The 21,469-nt window shown below is 38.1% G+C and overlaps 1 protein-coding gene across 4 annotated transcripts in view; it reads left to right on the top strand.

The window, feature by feature from the left end:
- The window catches only part of RNF130 (ring finger protein 130), a 54,292-nt gene that overhangs the window by 17,312 nt on the left and 15,511 nt on the right, over positions 1-21,469 (top strand). For all 4 annotated transcript variants that reach the window (XM_062587375.1, XM_062587376.1, XM_062587373.1 and 1 more), the window contains exons 3-6: positions 8,164-8,414; positions 12,282-12,353; positions 13,921-14,003; positions 21,190-21,286. In XM_062587375.1, coding sequence (XP_062443359.1) covers positions 8,164-8,414; positions 12,282-12,353; positions 13,921-14,003; positions 21,190-21,286 — 503 coding nt within the window. The remainder of the gene's footprint in view (positions 1-8,163; positions 8,415-12,281; positions 12,354-13,920; positions 14,004-21,189; positions 21,287-21,469) is intronic.

The raw sequence follows: 21,469 nt of genomic DNA on the forward strand, positions 1-21,469 counted from the left end.
CTGTTTCCTTTCTAAAAATTATACTGCAGGCATATCGAAAGAAGCTTTGTTAGAAAAGACTACCATGTGAAATGACTGTAGAAACATTGCAACATTTATCTACTTTTTCCCTTTTTCTAGGCTGTCTTTTTTCTGGGTGTTAAAAAAAAAAAAAAAAAAAAAAAAGCTACTAGGCTGCATGCATTAAAAATATATATAAATCTTTCTCAGAAGAGAATAGTGTCCCTCTGCAGAAAGGATATGTTCAATATAAGGAAATAGTCACACCAGTAAAAATTAAGGAGAAAAAACAAGCAAAAAACTACACTTCCCCATACCTTTTAACTCTGCAACAGTTACAGTTCTAGAGATGTGTAATCTTTCTCTTCTGGTGCTCCTGTCTTTTCAGTGAACGTGCCATGAATCTGTCTTCCTTATGCCTGTCAGAAGTGTTGAAATAGTACAATTTACTTCTCAAAATTCAAGATAGGGCAGAGATTCAGGAACTTGTGGAAGGTTTAGAGAAGAGATGGGCGTATCTTCAGGCTTCATAGTAGGATCTTAATTCTTCTAACAGTGTTTAATATCACTTGTCTTACGATAGAAGATGAGGAGTTCTCTTTCTGAATGAGAGTGGTGGAGAAGAATAGGTAAATAGCGCAGTCTGAGGCCTCATTTCTACATCCTAATACTGTACTGTATCTTTGAGAGACTGAAAGTGTAGGTTTTTCAGTTGGGGTATACAGTGGGTATCGCAAAGAGATAGGTGGACCCAAGACCTGGTTACCCTTGAGGAAATATAAGAGCAGAGCTCCACCATCACAAGTGTACTTGCATGAGCTGGGCTTGGGAAGAAGCAGGGTGAATGAAACAGGATGGTTTGACTATGACCACCTGTTTGGATTGTAGGCAAATTTCTCCTTAAGAAACATTTCATTGAGTGCCAGAGTAGAGCAATTGGGTTATGAAATAACGTGCCAGTAGTTGAATTCTAAACATGGCAAAACCAAGTGAGGGAAGAGCATTAGAAAGATCTTCCTTACTTACAAGATAATTGCAACACAGGTCGTACATAACAATACTTTAACATATTACAGGCTAGTGTAACCAGAAGCGGACTAGGCTTTAGTATTTGTTGTGAAATTAATTCAGTCACACCCATATTTGGAAAGCTGCTCTTGCTGTTGTTGTTTTTCTAGCTCTCAATCACATGCCTTTTTCTTAAAGGAGCAGAACTGTAGTGGTTGTTGTATGTCTGTTAGCAGTACTGTAATGCATGGTACATTTCAATGCATGGTATTTGAGTGACAGTCCAATGACCTGTCTTAACCTGGTAAAGTCTGTTAAAGCTTCTGTTCTGCAGTCGAAGAAGAATTTTGACTGTTCTTCAGATGTAGCTTGATTGTACTCACATTCACAAAATTCACAGAAGCCTATTCTGCGCTGAATTTGAGGGTCTACTTCTTTGTCCACTCAAGTAGACAGTCAGAATTCAAGTTTTAGCCTCAGCAGCAAATGTTTTTCAGATTTCTTTGCATTGATTGGTGCAGTAAAGAAACTTGTAGTCTTTGCAAATACCTGCTCCGTGTTTTAGGTTAGCTAGTTGTTCTGTTAATTGGTGTATTGCTGTGAAAGCCTGGCTTCTAGGTAAGTTTCGTATACTACTGCTGTTTACATTTTTTTTTCCCATGGTAGTATTGCAACATCTGTTCTAATGTCTGGCACTACATAAAATAGAGATACTAAAGTAAATGCTTACATACCAGACGGGTGTTCAACATTCTCAGTGTTACAAATACAACAGAAAGCAAGATACTTTAAAACACTCTTTGGTCTCATTTTGAAATAATTGATGCGTATTTTTGATGTTAAGTTGTCTCGCTTGTTTAGAACTAAATAACATGCCAAGGTCTTTTGTTTTCGGAAGTATTTGATTTGGGACATCTTAAACAACGTATTCTACCCTTGAGATTACACTCAAGTGTTGACAGCTTGGATGTGCTCTTGTTTACTTTCTGATTAGATCAAAATAAAAATATGGGCAGCTAAACCTGTTTTAATCTGAGGAAATGCCAAGACTCTTCATTTTGCTGTCTGCTTTTATGAAAGTCAATTTTTGAATGTAAAACTTACGAGTGAATTTCTCCATTTTGTATCAGACTAAAATGTTAAAGTATCTGAAGAAATTTTTCCCCAATGCTGCTAATCATACTGGAATTTATATTTTATATAAAGGATGTGCTCTCTGAATCTATCTTTTCTTGCAGTGTAGCTGTAATATTAGCTTTCATTATCATAAAACTAATGTTCTAACGTGGGTAGTAACATGAAGTCAGAAGTATTATCCTTAAATAAGTAGTGAGATCTCTGAGTATTATCATATCCCCTTTCATTTCAGGTTTGTATGTCTTATTCATGTCTGTTTTTTCTATGATTTTTTTTCTGACTTGTACTTGGATTCCTTGTTTCTGCTTTACCTCTCTGTTCTTTCATTTCCAGCAGTGTGAACTGCTGTTTATACTCTGCCCTTTCCATGTGCATCTTGTGTTTTTTTTTTCTTCGTGCAACTTCCATTCTGTCCAACTTACTCTTAATTACAGTCAAGACTGATTATTCATCTAAATCAGTGCTGAGAATGATATGGTTTGTTTTTTCTGCCTTTTTATGTGTGTGCGTGTGTATGTATATATACACACATACATACACGTCTCCTTTCTTTCTTCTCTGACTTTATTCTCCTAATACTTACGCCTTTTCTCTTTCCCTTATCATCTTGCCTTCTTGGTTCTGTGAATTCTGTTCTTTCTCTTTGACTAAATCTGTGAAACACCTGTTCAGGTAATTCATGCTTCCACCTCTGCTCCCTGTCAATTTGGACTTGTTCTGGTATTTTCCTGTAACTCCAAATCAGTCTTTCAAAATTTCATATATAACAATAGCACTTCCTTTGTGCTTTCCTGTTTTCTTCACTGATGTTTTGTGGACTCCCAAATTCTGTCGTCATTGGCCAGCTTGGTTTGTCACAGTTACATTATCTTCCACAATTGTCATCTTTTTTTGCTTACGCAAATAGGGCTTCTAAAGTAACTTCTGTATGTGACAGTTGTATGTGATAGTTGCCCTCTCCCTTCATATTTTGTTACCTGGTGGTTGAAGAGAAAAGGAATAAAACTCCTTCAAACCAGTAAACTATTTTGAAGGAGCTTTTCTCCTGGGGGGGTGGAGGGATATTCTTCCTTTGTTTGTAAGTTCCTGAATTAGTGCTTGCATCCGCAAGGTCATTTCACAGGAAGGTCTGGAAACCATTTATCAAGTTGTCTTCTACTCATAATAGCCAAAAAACTAGAATATAGTGATACAGTTTTCTGTGTGACTGAAGTGACTGGACGAGAAGCAACGGGCACAGACTGAAACGCTCAGAGATCCATCTGAATGAGGAAAAAACCCTTTACTGTGAGGGTTACAGAGCAACGGAGCAGGTTGCCCAGAGAGGCTGTGGAGTCTCCTTCTCTAGAGATATTCAAAACCTGCCTGGATACGATCCTGTGCAATGTGCTTTAGGTGACCCTGCTGGAGCAGGGGAGCTGGACTAGGTGATCTTCAGAGGTCCCTTCCAGTAAACTTCAGAAACGGCATTAGAGCTTTATTCTTATTTAAGCATGTCTTTATTTTGCATATGTAAAATGACAGTGAATGGGACTTACAAAAAGGCCATTATAGAGCTGAAATTGCTTGAATAAAAGCATTTTCCAACAAGAACATGATAACAAGTAACTGCTCCTTACTGTGGTTTCACTTTTACAGTGTTATTCCTAGAGATCTGTCACTCAGCGATGGGATTTTGATGTCTGTCTTGGGCAGACATCAATTTTTAATTCCAATTGAATGTATTGAGAAATGTTTAACATAAAGTTAACAAATTTTAATACGAGAACAGATCTCTGTTCTCTTCACCTCTGTTTGGTGAAGATGGGCAATTTTCCCTTGATTTACTTTATTGTTATGAAGTTTGCACTATTGCAATTGAATAGGCACTGGCATTTGTATATTGGGTTTTTGATGTCTGAATCGTGCCCTGAATCCAGCCTACGAGTGACTGTCTGCACTGGTTAGCAGAAGTCTGCCTTTAGTAGAAAGGGGTTTTTTGTTTAGGAACACCTCTGAAATTGCCACCAGTGAAATTCAGATGAATATGTTAAGCTTAGGGTTTTCAGAATGAAGTCACGAAGGCCTCGATTAAAACTAAAATGTAGTCTGCTGTTTTAAGAGACAGCAATATTCTTTTGCAAGTGTGAGATGGCTGCAATTTATGTTCTTTGTGCTGTGCCTACAAGAAGCATCAGTATGCACAGTCAAAGGCTTGTGAAACTGCAAAGATTTTAGCTGAAAATGTCAGCCATTAGAAAACTGCTAACCTCTGTTACAAGTATCTGACTTCATTCCCAGTTCTCTGTAAGCATTGTCATACTGAATCAAAATAGTTTGGTGCCTCTCACGGGTGGTCCAACACTTGCCAGGCTTGAAATAGGATTTCAGGTTTGGGCCCTCCCCTTCTGCGGAGGAGGAGGCTGAATCACTGCAGCGGTAGCACCAGCTCTGCACCAGGCTGCTCAGGATGCCCAGGAGTTGTTGTCTCACACTCCCTTCTCCCTCAGTATTGACCAAGCAGCTGCTTAGACTATTTACAAGTTTAGGAGGAAAAAAAACGGCTATTTGGCAGTTGCATTTTACCAGGCAGCTGTCCCCTGCGTTTTCCAAAAGAAAGACAGTAGATGGATGGGAGTGTCTGAGGTCTGTTCTTTGAACTGTGACTGCCACAGTTGTCTGTGTATTGAGCTTGTGAGAGAGATTTGGTAGCCCACAACTAGCAAAAAATTAAACAATTGCTTGCTAGTGATGAGACTAGTCATTTTTCTTTGAAATAACTTTCTATTGACTTTCTGTAAGTATATAAATAGACTAGTGAGATAGCAAATCAAATGTACTAGCTCTACAGGAAACCATTCTGGATGTTGCTAGTTTTTCTCATTTGTTTTTAGTATTTTTTCAGCTGTTAAATACTTCTCTCTTCTCTCCCACTGTAATACTATATAGAATTAATGATTAATTGCTACTTCCATTTCCTACATAGGGTTGCGTAGCTATCCTAATTAAGCATTCACATAGTAAAATTGCAGCTAGAAAGCTGTCTAGGTTTGAATTATGGCATTTCAATGACTTACATATTGACCTCTGTAAATATTATATCTTGAGCCTGCTGTCTATCCTACCTTATGGTCTGTGGTTGTGTGTGTAGCTGGTTGGCATTCCAGGTTACTACTTTTTTCTGGACACTGTGTTCTTGGCTGATGAGAGTGTTGCTTTTCATAAGGTTATACAGTAATACCATATTCTAACTTCTGCAAACACTGTTAGTCTTTTTTTATTCACCCAAGGTGGTGCTTTTCTACTGAAGTTTCAGAAATGCAAGATTTTGAGGTGCTTGAAATGAATGAGTCAGTATTTCCTTCTGCCCCTAATTCTTCTCAAGCAGAGAGCTCTTTCTGTATTTAGGGTGATGCCTCTGACAAAAGGAGAGAGGAGCCAAGTCCCAGTTTCCACTGAGTTTCAGTATGTTAAACAAGCACAAATTATTTTCCTTTCTGTGGTTCTCCTTGCTTCTTGCAGGGTCAGAAGCAGCAGTAGCACTTTGGCTGTTCCCAGTTGAGTCATTTGGCATGCAGATTACTTTGCAGTAATGCCAGAGGTTCCCTTTGTGCTACGCCTTATATAAAACACATGACAGATTGTCAGCTTGGTCACCTTCCCTGGGCAGCAGGGAATAGGCAGAGACTTGAGCTTTTGATTTGGACAAAAGCAGACTAGGATCATAAGATTGGATTTGCTTGGCAGATACCCCTATATAAATCATGTTAGAGTGCTACGCTGAGTACTTCTGACTGATACTTTAATACTAACGTAATTCCACGGTGCAAATGAATACCTACTGGGGAAGCACAACAGAATGCATGCTCCCCAGAAAGCATTCCCTCTTCCCTCTTTTCACTACCAGAACTAGCCATGAAAAACAGAAGGAAAGCCTAGGGAAAATATCAAGCAATATAAATTATCTGCTCTTAATTGATATTTCATCTGAGTGTTTAGGGTTGCAGGAGTACATGGTGCATCTACATACAGAATCCTTGAGTTGCAGGAACAGTAGCTCTTGTCCTGTAACTGCTGCAGGTCTAAGTAAGGACAGTCTCTTCCTGATTTGGAAGTGCAGGAATCCAAGCAGTGTTCCTCGATAATAAAGCATGTGGTGGGTTTTCATTGTTTTTGTGCTTTGCTCACTAAGTGTCTTGGTTAGTTTGCTTGAAACTGGAGAAGTACCCCTGGAGACCTAGTCTGCAGTGGACTTTGAATCTGTGGTGTAATGCTAATTTAATGAGCTATATCCATAATTATGTTGATTTCTGATTACTGTTTAAAGCTTTTGAGTTGCTGTGACATTTATTTTAAAAATACTCAGGAGGAAACAACATTCTTTTCCTACTTACACCCATGTTACTAAGACAAGGCATGAGTTCTTGACTATGTCTTTAGAATTCTGATTTTAAAGAAATACTAAGATTTCATGGGGAGACCTTTAGGGACTGTGAATTATTTTCAATGAATTACTTTGTAAATCCTGATTTATGAGAGTATCAGTTCTTGTTCTTCTGAGTAGTTCTATCAACAAATGTTAAACTCTCTGAAACTGAGGATTGTTCTTCTTAGCTTTGCAAATGGAAAGGACAATGATAAAATGTTTATCAGACTGTTACAAAGCTCTAGTAAAGACCCATCTTGGAAAATTATGGGGTTGTTTGAGGCTGTCACATGACTTATTGGGCTCTGAGTTTCAGAAATGCTGCTCTTTTGAGTCTTCCTACATCATATTCTGGGTACAGTAACTTCTTAAGAATAGGATTTTGATTAAAAGACTTTGATTTCCTTGCATCAAAATAGGACCTCATGTTCTGTCTTCACTGTTGTATTAAATCTTTAACTTAAATCCACTTAACTTAAATTTTGTAACTTAAATCCACCTTATCCAGAGTCTCAATACTGAAGTCATTCACATTTTATAGTTTCTCTCTCAGGGAATTTGAATTGGAACAAACAGATGGAGCAAACAGATGAACAGACTTTCAAGAGTTTTGAAAATAGACCTTGAAGGGACTTTAGTATAGGAAGTAAATAGATCTGGATGGGCAAGAATGGCACTCATAATGTGGTTTTTTTTTTTTTCCTGGCTTTGTTTTTCCTATAAATTTTGCATTCTTTGAACATAGAACAGAATTCTCTTGAGTTTAAGATCCTATTCTGTGTGGGTCTTCAGTTTTTAACATGTAGATGCTCTCTCTGCAGTGAAGATGGTTTCACTGTATTTCAGCTGATCGTATAGCTTAGCAATTCTCTTAGTATCTTTGTGCCAAGAACTTTCTTCTTTTGGAGAGGAGGCAGACTAGAGGAAAGATATTAAGAAAAGTTGAGCTACAGGTTCAGAATGGAGATGAGAACTCTGACAGCCTCCTCAGTATCTTGTTGAGCATGTCTTTGTATGGATAATAAAATCAGTGCTCAAACTTCTGCTGAAGTTGCTTTAGTTGGGAATGATCTAGGTAGAAGTTTGGCTTTGTTGCTTCCTTGGTGGAATTGTGGTTTACAATTCCTTAACAGCTTTTTTCACTTGTGAAATTCTGGTGACCATCTAGGGGAGATTGTGTAGCTCTCTGAAGCAACTTGTACTCAGCTCTGAATACAGTAAGACCACCCTAGCAGCATCACTGCACTCATTTTCTAAAGATTTTTCCATGAGTTGCCTGTTTAGGTATTCACAGCTTCAAATCTGGAACAAATGTACCTTTTAAAGTTAGTTAAAAGCACACACAGTAGTTATAATCAAGAAGTACTGCTTAGCTATCATTAGAGATCTGTTACCACGTGTGGAGCTGCAAAGTGTTTGGATGTTAACACCCTAATTTGAAAATCTAGGTTTGAAGGAGAAACCATGGGTGCCAAGTAGTGTGTTTCTTGTGCCAGGGATGGCTTAGATTAATTTCTTCAAGTTGTCAAATGGTTTTATATTTGGAAAATGTTGTGAGCAGCATGCCATGTTAATTTTAAGTGGAAACTAAATATATTTTCCTTTTCTTATAGGAACTGGAGATATTGTTGCTGTCATGATTACAGAATCAAAGGTTAAGGAGATTCTGAATTATTTGGAAAAGAATATCTCTGTCTTGATGGCAATAGCAGTGGGATCCCGCGTTCCTCCAAAAAACTTCAGTCGGGGCTCTCTAGTCTTTGTATCAATATCATTCATTGTTTTGATGATAATTTCTTCAGCATGGTTAATATTTTACTTCATCCAGAAGATCAGGTACACAAGTGCACGTGACAGGAATCAGGTAAGGGAACTCCCTTGATTCTCTGAACTGTGGAAATTATTTTCTATGTACAATAGTCAGTAGAGAGCAAATAATCTCTAAGCTATTCATCAAACTAGTATTCAAAATATCTTTGTTCAGAGGCAGAGTATGCTGCTGGACAGGGATTTTATATAGCAAATTGTTGCTGTTCTGGGTATGCATGCAAGATCTTACTATATACAACAGGAGAGAACAGAACTGAGGCAAAATATTTATTTTGTTTTAAGTATGAATCAAAGGAGAAGAGAGAATCTTTGTTGACTGACTATTACATACTGTATAGTATATTACTTTTCCTTAGGACATTGGGAATGGATGCGAGCATTAAACTGTGAATAAACTTGTATAATGTAGTGGAGCACGAAGCTAATGTTTATTTTTGTGGGGGAATTTTTGTTAACTGGAGGAGTGAGAAGAGTCATAGAGCTCCATTTGGATTAGTTGATTCCTGTAAGTCCTTATTCCTTACAAATTCTATCTATGCTATAAAAGATAGCTTTAGTAATAGGTAGAGTAATACAGATGTTGTATTATGGTATTATCAGGTGATAATCTTTCATGAAGGTCAGATTAAGAAAACTAAAGGATAGAGTTCAGTGATTTTCCCCCCTCTCCCCCCCCGACTTCCAGCTTTGTTCAAGATAACACGAGATATGGACTGCATAATGCTACTGGTCTTGTAACTTAAGTAATTATGTTGTCTAAAATGCCTTTCTTGTATTCTTTTCACCTCTAATTTAAGAACTTGTGTATTTGAGATAAAGATGGTCGTTATCAGATGTCTTGAATAAATCAAATCATCAACTCGAGTATGGATTAAACACTGGAAATAATTTTTTTCATATTGCATTAGCGTGGACTTAATGACCCACTACCTCCATAGCATGCCTTGGTTTTTGTTGGGAAGGAACAGGAAGCCTCAGGAAGTTTGCTGCGCTCTTTTTTTTGCCTCTGTTTCTCTCTGTCAAGGATCGTTTATAAAGCTGCTAACCTGTAGTTGCAAACCCCCTTCCCTCTGAGTTAGAGCTGACATGGAGGATCCCACTGCGAGGCAGTACTTTGGATATGTTCCATTAAAGACTTGTGATTATTTAAAACCTTTAACGGTTCCACTAAATATTACTTGAACAAACCTAAAACAAATGCAAACTTAGAAAGCCTCAGTTGTGACAAAGGATTTCCTTCCTAGTTTCTAGAAATAATGTCTGACGCCGCAGGTCCTGCGAGTATGTTGTAGACTTTCCTAAGGATGTTGTTCTTAAATGACCACACTGTAACTGGTGCTTAGTGAAGTCCCTTGAGGTGATAAAAAGTTTTAAATATAACTGTTATTCAGTGAATGTCTGTGGAGCACTAAATTGTGCCTGCTGCATCCCCTACATGGTACTAGACTTCTACAAAATGCCCATGTTTCAAAACAGCTGCTCCATGGGGAAAAGACTTTTATGACCTTTTTCTTTCTTTAGATTTTTACAAAGGTCAGGAGAAACTTGATGAAAATTTTATGTGGTTTAAAAAGCTGAGCTTATTAAAATTTAATAAGAAGGTGGCGACAGCTAGAACTTTTTTTTTTTTTGAAGAGCTTTCTCAGTGAGAATGCTGTACTGTTAGTGATGAAATAGCTTGTTTTAAGCTGTGCTGTTGTTCTTAAGTTGTGTAAAGGCATGCTTCCCTTTTTTCTTCAGAAAACATCAAAAACTTGCTGTGTTTTGTAGATAGTGCGAGTAGATACTGGTGTTTCACATGGTTACTCTTGTGCACTTCCGCCAGAGCAGACTTATGAAACTCCTTTGCGTGTAGTGGTGGCCTTTTTCACTGAGATCGTTGTGTGTTCTGAAAGCAAATATTCTGTATGCCAATGCCCTAATTTAACAAAAAAGCAAATCTCAGTTGTTCCCGATGTTAGCTTATAAGTATTTGTTAAAAAGTATTTATTAAAATTAGGAAATTTTGCAGTGGCAAAAGTTCATCTGTTAGTAGCATAAATGCTTTTCATTGATGTGGAATATGACTAGCATCAGTGATCTGTTCTGATACCAGATTAGATACCATACAGCTCTTAAACGGAGGAGATGAAGATTTAGCGTGTTTGTTTACGTAAGACAGCATATATACGTTCTGGAAGAGTTTTGATGAAAAAGTATTGCTTTCAGTAGGAAGATAGCATCTTAGGTAAGACTTTTTTTTTGGTCCTGCAAATGCAAACTCATGCAGTACAACAAAATATAAATACTACCCACAATTATTTAGGTGGTAGTGTCAACCATTTAAGTTAAATGCCTTGCTATGTCTTTGCAGCTTTGTTCCCTTCTTAGTAATCACCCTTTTGGTTGTGCAGTGATAATCTATTTCAGTAAAACAGCAGCATGCCAGCGTCTTCTGTGTCATTAAGTGCTTAAGCTAATGTGCCCATTTCAGGACATGTAATGTAGATTTGCTTGGATTGAGCTGTTTCTAGACTATGAAAGTTAGGATGGGATTTCTGATTTCAGGAAGTATAAAATACCCCCTATCTCCAGCTCTGTTTCTGATGCTGCATTTCCTGCTTAGCTATACTTTGGTAGCTGGGTCTCAGTGTTTTTTTTTAATCCATATTCTGAGCCATTCTTCTATGGAAAACACACAAAAAAAATGTGCCTGTGTACTCCCTGAGTAATGGCACAGTTAGTGGTCTTCACACCATATATACATAGTCATGGTGGCCTTCTGAGACCTTGTATTTTTTTCAGATAAAAGCAACCTTGTTAGTTTCAGCTTGTATGCGGAAAAAGTATGATTCAAGTGTGGGGGAGAAATTAGGAAATTAATTTTCAAGCTTATAGAGGAGATGGGCACAGCAAATGCATGTATGTTCAGAGCTATATGGGATTTGTGGTATGTGCAGTTTACATACCCAGAAGCAGATCATGAGAACTCTGCCTCTTTCAAAGACAGAATATTTAATACAAAATTGAGATGAGGGAGGAAATAAATGAACTTCCTTGTTGCAGTCAGCATAAACCCCATCTTTCTTCTCCAGTTACTGAAACAAGAAAGCATGAGCTTTGTTCTACTCAGTGCCCTGTCTCTGGGATCCTGTGAATCAGCTGCCAAATAGCCATTCTTATTTGGCTGGCAATTGGGGCATTACAGCAGGAATCAGCACTTTAAGCACAGAAGTGGCTCCCTCCATCCATCCAACAGTGCTGGTACACATATATATATATATTTTTTTTTTAAGATCTTTTGCAATCAGAATGAGGTAGATTAATCTTCAAGCCAGTATTAATTTCAGCTTTATTTAAGTCTGCATTGACTGACTTAGATTTCGTGACCCGTAAGTATTTTATTTGTGAAATACTGGTGGTTTCAGGTTATAGTGAGATAGAAACTAGGTTACATTGAGGATCTCTTATGTCTCAGAATAAGGTCAGCCTACTCAAGAAGAAAAAACAAATTTCAAGCTTAAGAGAACAAGGAATGTATTACAGCACGTTGAATAAAAAGCAAAACCAACAGAATATAATGAAAATCAGGGAGGAGGCATGTTGTTTCAATTCTCTTTTTCCTGCTGGCAGGGTTACATTACCTTTGTTGCGCAAGGTCTGGGCGACTTCTGTAGGCTGTTTTATATAGTCCATGGGGGTTATGCCCACATGTATTGAGTGCATTCATGAGCTCTGCAGTTAAGATTTTTTCCTTCCTGACGAATCTAATTGTGGTTCTGCTGTGTGCCCTTTGTGTTTCATGTGTGACTACTGTCACAGTGTATTGCAAAGTAAGTAGCTGAATAAGTCATTGTAAAATACGGTAATGAAGTCTGATTATGAGAGTTAATTTGTGTTCTTTTCTTTGTCACTTTATCAGCGTCGTCTTGGAGATGCTGCCAAGAAAGCCATCGGTAAATTGACAACCAGGACAGTAAAGAAGGGTGATAAGGTACAATAATAAGATTTCAACACAGTAGTTTTGAGTTTGGTGTTTAATTTTTACCAGCAGAGACAATTCACTTCTCTGCTTTTCCTTTCTCTTCTCTTCTGATTTTTAATCTTGGCTTTCTTGTTGGAGAGTTCATCCTGTGGCACAGGGTTTTGGTGTGACTTCTGGTATTCATGTATGCTGCAAGTCTGTACATTTCAAAGAAGCTCTTCTTGCTTAAGAACTTGTTGCAGTCTACTTGACAACTGTAATTGAGAGTGGTCTTGTGTGCTAGCTGGCTGGGTTTTTTTTTTTTTTTTTTTTTTTTGCTGGTAAGTGTACCTAGGAGTTGCGATGTTTATGTGGAACACGAAGCTTAGAATCGTTACATATGTAAGTTGTGTTTAAAAAAGAACGAAAAAATTAAAGACACAAAGAACAATCTCTATATGAATATTCAGTAGTCTGAGGGGAAATATAAAGAGGTATTTCATTAAAGATACTCAGTGTTACTCAAAGAAAAATTGTTGCCAATACAAAAATTAAAATGTTTAATATCTTAAATCCTGAATTTTTTTCAGCCTTTTATCGGCAGTACTGCTTTGTCCTTGATTCTGAAGTATTAGTCTCTGAAGAACTATATTTGGGAAGCACAGAATAATTGATCATTCTGATTAAAGGAAAAAATAGTAAATTAATCCAGCTTAATTTTTGCTTTTTACTTTGCAAAGTACAAGGGAATTCAGTCTTTTTTTTTTAAGAGAAAATACCTTGGACCCCTAGCTTGGTTATTTCTTATCTTTATTAACACTATCAGTAATGTAAGATTTAGTAAGTGATGGAAGAATTTTTTTCTGGGGAGAAATCCAAAGAAGTCTTTCTGCTTTTTCTCCCTCCTCGTGTGGAGGGAGTGGCACTCTGACAAGGATGGCTAATAGTCCTGTCTTAGTGTTTTGCTACTACTTTCTAGTATTTAAAATGAACCAAAGGAAGGCACAGTCTGTTTTCTCTCAGGCCTAAGCATTATAAATGTATATTGTGAATATCTTAGTTGCATCCAAATGAAGTCAGCTCTTTTTCAGTGAAAGCTTTAAATTTTCTTGTTGTAAAAATGACTGTCATAACTGTTGGAAGATGGGAAAGAGGAGCCAGTGGTACTGATTTTCATCTCTGCATAAGAAAGGTATTTCTGAAAGTGAGAAGCAGACAAAAATACTGAACTAGTCCTGGCTATAAAAGGGAATAAAAACCCACCCCAGCTTGTATAAAATACATGTTTTAGCTCAAAGCTGAAGTAAATCCTCAGGGAAAATCGCCACTGTATTTTATAGTGAAGCAACTAAGTATTATAACTCTCACTGTAACTTAAGTTTCAAATAGCTGTTTACCATCTCCAGGTGAGGAGCGAGCTCTTACATGCATAAGGTTTTGGGGGGAGGGTTTCCAAGGTATGTTGGAGCGTAACAACTCAGTCATCTTCCTAGTAATAGCCACTTTGTCACAATGCAATTCACATACTAATCAAAACTACATTTATCTTCATTGTAGCCTAAACTCTTGACTTGAATTTTCATTCTGTTCATTTTAGGAAACAGACCCAGACTTTGATCATTGTGCTGTCTGCATTGAGAGTTACAAGCAGAACGATGTTGTCCGCATTTTACCATGCAAGTAAGTGAGTAAAGTTGCTTTGTTTATAAACAATTTTCTTTGTGCTACTTTGCTTCATTTTGTGCAATATGTACCTTGCAATAAACAGACACATTTATTAGATGTTTCCAGCCCTAGTAATAGTCATTTATTTTAGACTATCTACAATACCAGAAGGTGTACAATGGAGATTAATATATATATATATATTTAAAGACTGAACAGTGGGCAGACACAGAAAACATTTATAATAAACAAGGTAACAGCTATATCATTCTACACAGCGGATGTGCAACATCTTATACTGTTTTGGAAATCCACAGCCAAAGAAATGGGATCCTGCCAACCTTCACACATCCTTTTACATCAACCACTGTGCTATCCATCTTTGGACGCTCCAATGCCTTATGTTCCTGGCTTGTGCTTGGAGACTAGTGCTTGCTGAATATCCTACAGTAATACAACATGTTAAAATACAACAATTTCTTCCTTCCTCTGTGCCATTCCTGTGACACTTACTGGTTTTCCCTTTGTTTCTGTTCCACTTCATTTTTGAATTTTCTGTGATATTAGCTCTATCAGAGATGTATATTTGAGGGGTTTTCCACCTGGTGATTATTTTTTTGGGGAGTCAGTAATTCTTAGTAGCTTTAAGCATTACCAAGGACTTCTTGCACTTTTATTCTGAAGTGTAAAACTTCCTTCTTATCTCCAGATACAAAATATACATACAAGTATGTTGCATATTTGCATCCAGTAATTTGGCCTGTGCTCTCTATATAAATAGTGTTCTGCATGATACACTAGAGGTAACTAAGCCACAGTGTATGAGTCAAACTTCAGTCACACAGTAGCAGCACTTAGCAACTCATTATCAGCCTTCTAAACCCTCCTGCAGACTGCTCTGAATAGCTGGAATATTTCTCTCCTAATGCGTAATGAAGTTCTATTATAATAAAGAGAAAACACAACTTATGCATTACTAATCAAAATATGATGTATCAAGATGTATTCCACTAAGGAGGTTAGATGTTTTAATTCAATTCACTTTTCTGTATTTTCTTTACCTCTTGGATAGTGGAAGGCAATGAATTGTTTTAGATGCTCAGGGTTATGTTTAATATAACCTACAAATGTTTGTTTAGAAATATTTATAATAGAACTTAGTCTTAGATCTGTAAAGATTTGGGAGGTTTTGGGTTTTGGTCAAACAGATGTAGGAGCATTTCTTTTCTTTCTTTCTTTCTTTTTTTTCCTTTTTTGATGTCCTCTTGCCCTGTTTAAAAAAAATTACTTGCAAGGCATAAGTAAAATCTTCAGAGAGTTATGTCATATGTTGTAATCCAAAGTAAAGCTGGTATGTGAATTCAAGCCAATTTGTGATTGCATACCAGTTTTGAACCACTAAGCTGACTGATTAAAAACTTCCTCCTCTTAAAAAGCTTCGCTTCTCTAATTCAGAGTGACACTGTGAACCTCAGTGGTATGAAATGGATGTTCACAAATCTTTCTCTGTGCCTTTCTGATACTGAAGTTGTCTTTGATCTTTTCATCTCACCTTAGTCATGCTAGTATTTGTCATATTGGGTTATTGCAAGATGAGGGTAAGGTTCAAAAGCCAGCTGCAGCAGAGCACTAGCTAGGTGCTGTAGCTAACTTGAGTTGAGTACAGCTGACCATCTGGATACTGGCTAGCTGTCACTGGAGGGGTTACGCTCTGCAGAAGTCCAAAACGGATACTGCTACAACTGCGAAAGCTATGTGCAAGACAGAACCCTCTGATCCAAAAAAAAAAAAAAAAAAAATGTTTTTAATCCATCTGCACAGCACTACTTAATGCTTTTTGTGAGCTACAGTCCTGCAGACAGTAAGTTCCCTGCTCTCAGGGACAGTTACAGCTGCTTCATGTAGCTGGATGAAGGTGCACCTGGCTGCCATCTCAGCACAGCATCCCACAGTTCAATCTCTCCATGTAAGGAGAAAACAAGGCCTTTGTGTAGTTCCTTCCTGTTCTGCTGTTCACGAGAATATAAGGTCACTGAAGGCTCAAATTACGTTCTTACCGAAGGCTGTTTGAAGACTTTTGTGTTCACTTTCTACTTCTCTTTTTGAAATCTCACTTTGTCTGCTGCAGTTCATCTTTTTGTTGAGGGCAAAAATGTCTTGGTTAGAAGGGAACATTGAGATGGATAGTTTCCACAGGACATTATTATACTTGTAGAATGGACAAGGGGCCAACTAGTACCTGCAGTGATGAGCCCAATAAACTTCAGATTGCATGTAAAATTGGCCAATCCACTGAGAAGCATCTCCTCAAATCTTGTTTTGGAGATTTAATCCTTTTCTACTTCCTTTGGTTTCAGCCTCTCATTCAAGTGCAACACGCAAAGCTAGTAACAAAATAACATCTATAAGACAGTCTGTAAGCCAGATATGAGAAAATAGATTGCAAGAAAACCATGGGGAAAATAGCTAGACCAAGAGGAGGCAGATGAAAGGCTAGGAGTGTGTCTAACTGTTTTGAAGGAAGTTATAATCATTAGACAGTAGGAATCACTGACATATAGGATCCTTGCTGATTTCTTCAGTGTAAAAGTAGCATTTCCCTTTGTTAGCCAGCAGAATTGTTATTCCCAGTTAATGGTCTAGCACTCTGTGCCTTTGTAGAGAGGAGTCCAACTTGCAGAGGCATACAGTGCCATCTGAACAAGTTGCACCTAAATGCTATAGCAAAACATCATATTTATGATGGAAAGTGTTTTGGCGGATGGGAAATTGTGGCAAATTAAAAAAAAATGCAAACAATGCAGTTAAATCTGTATCATTCATGTTGTGCCTTAGAGATAGAAATATGTTCAATACCAGCAACCCACAGGCATACCTGTCACTTTAGTATGTAGAAGAGAGAAAACAGCCCTCTTTTCTCCCAGCCCACCTCAGCACAGACAGAAGTGGTCATTTTCAGACTCATAAGCCTGCGAAACCTTTCTTTCTTTGTGAATGTCATATAATAAAGTTAAAAATAAGTAGTGTAAGTAAATGTCATAAGGATTCTAACAAAAGACAATGTTCGTGGATAATTTTCTTCATTCAAAGGGAGTTTTACTTTACCATTGCAGTGCTGTATCTAGGAGATGAATGGGCACTGTGTGAAAAGTGATCAGGAAAGAGGTGGTGTGTAGGAAAGATAATGACTGAGAGATAAGGGAGGAGGAGAGCTAAGTGACAAGTTAGGAAAAAAGCACGGAGAATGACATTGGAAAGGGCAGGAAGATGGCCTGGGAAGGAAGGAATCTGCAGGGCAGAAAGAATTAAAGGAGTAGCAAACATTTGAGACAGAAAAGAAAGAAGAGCAATTGGACAGTGAAGATGGATGTGAAAGGATATAATGCAAGGCTGAATTTTAAGCAACTATGTTAAAATAACTATGTTTTAATCCAAATGTTTGTTTTCTGTGCTGGGCAAAAAAAGGGGAATGAATGACTAAGCCACCTTTTCACCTGCTTTATTCTGTACTGCTGTAAATAACTGCTTTTTTTTAAAAAAAAAAAAAAAAAAAAAAAAGCCAATTAACACAGTATCTCACTGCTGTCCTTTCCCCTCACTGCAGTGCCTCTGCACTACCTCCATTTTTGTTGCTACCCTGCTTAGATGACAGTCTCTCTCTTTCTCCCCCTGGCCATAGTAAGTATTTGTGGAAGATACTGAAGCTGCTGTGTCCTGGTGTGGCCTGCTGTGGGGCGGAGGGCACCTTCCTTGCCACCGCTGCGGCACGCCAGTCGCCTCTGCTTGGATGTGCTGCCTGTAAGAGGCTGCCTACAGCAGGACGGGAAGCGCCTGTGTGCTGCTTGCCTGCCCAGCCGGGAGGGAGGATTGTGCCATGGGCCAAGCAGAGCAGCTGCCTCCATCAGCAGCAGGCCAGGGCTGTGTTACTCTGCACATTGCTTAGGTCTCTGTGGGCTGCTGCCTTGGGATAGAGTAGATAATGTAGCAAGCTCTAGGGAAATGGCGCTTGTAAACAAGTCCTAACCCTTCCCCTTTTTTTACATGCTAACTTAGAGGCATTACACCACCAAAAGACAGATTTGATCTTCCTCTTTCTCCGTCCAACACTGCAGAGAAGTTGCGTTGTACAGTAGAGTCAGGGTTATGGTGTTTACCTACTGGAGGTTTGGACATGCTGACAGAGTGGAAAAATACCTGCAGCTCACCTGCCTGGAGCCATGCCCGCATGGGGGACTCTTTCAGTGCTACCATGCTGACTGCTGGACTTGTTCCTTCCTGCCCTGAGGGAGGAGAAGCAGCAAAAGCTGTATCACACTTGACTCCCTGGTGCCTTGTTCCTTCAGGATTGTTGTAGTCATCCACGGAGACCTAGAGCAACTCACGAGGATCTCTTCAGATTTATGGGTTTAGAAAGCTTGTTATTGAACAAATGACAGAAATATGAAGGTAGGGAAGGTTTACGATGGCAGAAAATGCAAGGGCTTGCTTTGTCACACTGAGTTTTAAAAGTAATTTGTGTGTTTATTATCTTCATCACATTATAACTGCTGCTTTACTCTTGGAAAGAGAAATACAAACGGAGCCTTAGCCCTGATGATGGTATCAGCAAGTTTTTTAAGGATCAGATAAACAGCATAAATAGCAGGCAAAGCCATGCTGATTTAAATAAATACATAACCTTTAGGGAACTGTACTTTTTAAAACACATCAATAAACATCCATGAAGTTTTAAGACCTGAAAGCAAAGAATCAGGTCACAAAAATAGTTGAGCTGTTCTGGTGCATTTGAACTGTGTCAAACTGCTAATGAGTCTTTGAAATAATTCATAATATTTAGCTGATACATGTTGGAATCCATATCAATAGACTGCTTCATTTGATCTAAGTGCTTTTACAGCACTAAGCACTGATTAGCTGATAATGATTATATTAAGCTGTTCTCATACTTCTTTGGAGTCTTGATGTCTACTGTTTCACAAAATATTAGATTTTCAGGTTTGCTGTACTCTAAAACAGACTTCAGAATCTTAAAAGGAAATATAAGCTACTAAAAGCCATAGTTTGTCTAACAGAACAGTAGCATCATTATATGTATCAGTAGATTTCAAACAATTTTTTATTTTTTTATCACCAGAGAACTTCTAAACGTTGTTTTCTGTGGTTTTGTGAGTAATAAAATGAGTGCAATAAGAACCAACAATAGAAGTAAATCTGTATTTGTACAGTTATTTGAACAGTAAGCAATGTACATATATTATTTTTCATCATTTATTACCCTGTTGCTAAAGGAGACAGTCCAGCAAAGTGGCTGAGATTCTTAAATTTGCTTAACAAAGCACTCTGGTGTGTTCAGCAGTGCTCACGCAGCATGTAGTGCGGAGAGGTTTGCTTTCTGTGCTGCACAGCAAGCCAAACCTGAAAGTAGAAGTAACACTGTTCTCTTCTGAAAAGCAGCAGTAGAAACACATTAAGTCCTGTTACGCTGTTCTGTGATTACAGCTTCAGCATATCTCTCTGACTAATAACATTCATTTTCCAAGTTTCCATTTCTGCAAATTCTATCTGGGATACAGATAAAGTTCTTTCCCTCCTTGTACATCTTCTGTTGCGTATACTGTGCTCTTTAAGTCTATGCACCTTCATTTAATACACATAGGATATATAACTGGGTTCCAGTCAGCTATAACTGTGTTGACACACGTTAATAGCTGCATCAGTCTTGGTAGCTGTAGCCAAAAAGTAGCTGTATACTATTTTGTTCCGTGTTTATTAACAACTTCAGGAGGCCTTTCTCCTAGGTGATTTTCTGGAGATAGAAAAGCAAATTATTTGGTAGCATGCTTCGTTCAGTCTCTGCTTTTTAAAATTATGTGGGATAGAGAGGGAAGAAGTCCTAGACTCCATGATGAGCTTATTGATGTACAGAGCAGCACATATAACTGGGAGAGGAGGGGAGACAGAGAACCTCATCTTTATGCTGTCTCAGGGATGTGCATGACCTCTTACAGACTGTGCTGATGCCTCAAATAGGTGGCGAGAACACCTTGTTCTGCCGCTTCCCCTTCGCCTGTTTGTTTTAGAGCAAAGCTGTTTGCTGGCTAAGCAGCCCTTCCGCTTGTTGATCTTTGTCATGATCACTGGTCTGTTGTGTTCAGGTACGTGTGCTCTTCCTTTCTTTTGGCTCCAGGAGGTTCTGCAGCTAGTGCTGCTGGAAATGGAAGATCTAGGTTTCTACCGTAGGCAGTTGATCAGATTATTCTGCTAAATCTGTATCGCGTAGAAAGCCTAGTGCTGTATTTTAGCCAGCTACTATTTCTGCCATGAGAATACATGCTCTAACTTAAAGTTCTTTACCTAAAAAGCCAGGCAAATCTGCTGGAACAAAACAAATCTGTTCCTTTTGTTTAGGTATGTTATTACAGTCCCCACATACTCTTTTCTTGTTACTTAAGTTTATATCAATCCAACAGTTACATTTGTATTCACGTACACGACTAAAAGATTTTTGTAAGCCACGTAGGTGGCAGTTCAAACTGTTTGCTAGTGCAGAGTTCCCTACTGTGAAAGTAGAAGCCTATTTTGCGTTTTCATCTTTGAAATGGTTTTGCTTTTCTGTGACCATCATATGATAAAAATGTTTTCTTTCCAGATACCAAGAAACACATTGCAGAAAAAGCCTTCTAAAATGTTGTTTCTTCTTTTCATTCAGATGTGCTTATTACAAAAGCCCTTACAAAATCAAGCAGAAGTTTATCTGGCTTGCCTTTTAAATTTGTAAACAGACTGCCTTTTCAATAAAATTGATTTCTGATGGATCTGTGCTCTTCCTACCTGATTTATGATCAAGTTCTTAACAGAAATTGAGACAAGGCTTCACACAATATTATGGCGGAGAATTTACATTGCCTTCATTATTCTGTCTTTATGCCTACTCATATCCACAACAAAATGCAGCAAAACCCTTCTTTCTAAGTGCATTTACTTTGTGAACTATTATTAACTGGAGGCAACAACAAGGATTTTTTTGCATTTTAATTTTTTTTATTGCAGTCAGCACAGAACACTGGCAATTCTAGAATTCATTCTGTTTACCTAGTTAAAAAAGCAACTGCTTAAAAGCTTGTTAAAGTAGATCTCATATGATTTGCAAGCCATTCTGTATTATATAATATTATATAATATGCCATGTCTGTTCTTCTAGGCATGTTTTCCACAAAGCCTGTGTGGATCCATGGCTTAGTGAGCACTGTACGTGTCCCATGTGTAAACTGAACATTTTGAAGGCCCTGGGAATTGTGGTAAGTTATGTCATTGTGAGCTCCTCCTCTCGCTGTCTCTGAGACCCAGAGTATGCAGAACGATTCTAGGGGAGAAAAGGAGAAGGGTGTTCCAGTACCCTTAGTCAGAAAACTCTTCTTAATGCCTAGTATTAAGAAGTATCATTACTGCTGATAAAGCTGACTTCTTGTTGGTTCTTTCCC

This window comes from Rhea pennata, chromosome 14, assembly GCF_028389875.1.
Source record: "Rhea pennata isolate bPtePen1 chromosome 14, bPtePen1.pri, whole genome shotgun sequence".
NCBI lineage: Eukaryota > Metazoa > Chordata > Aves > Rheiformes > Rheidae > Rhea > Rhea pennata.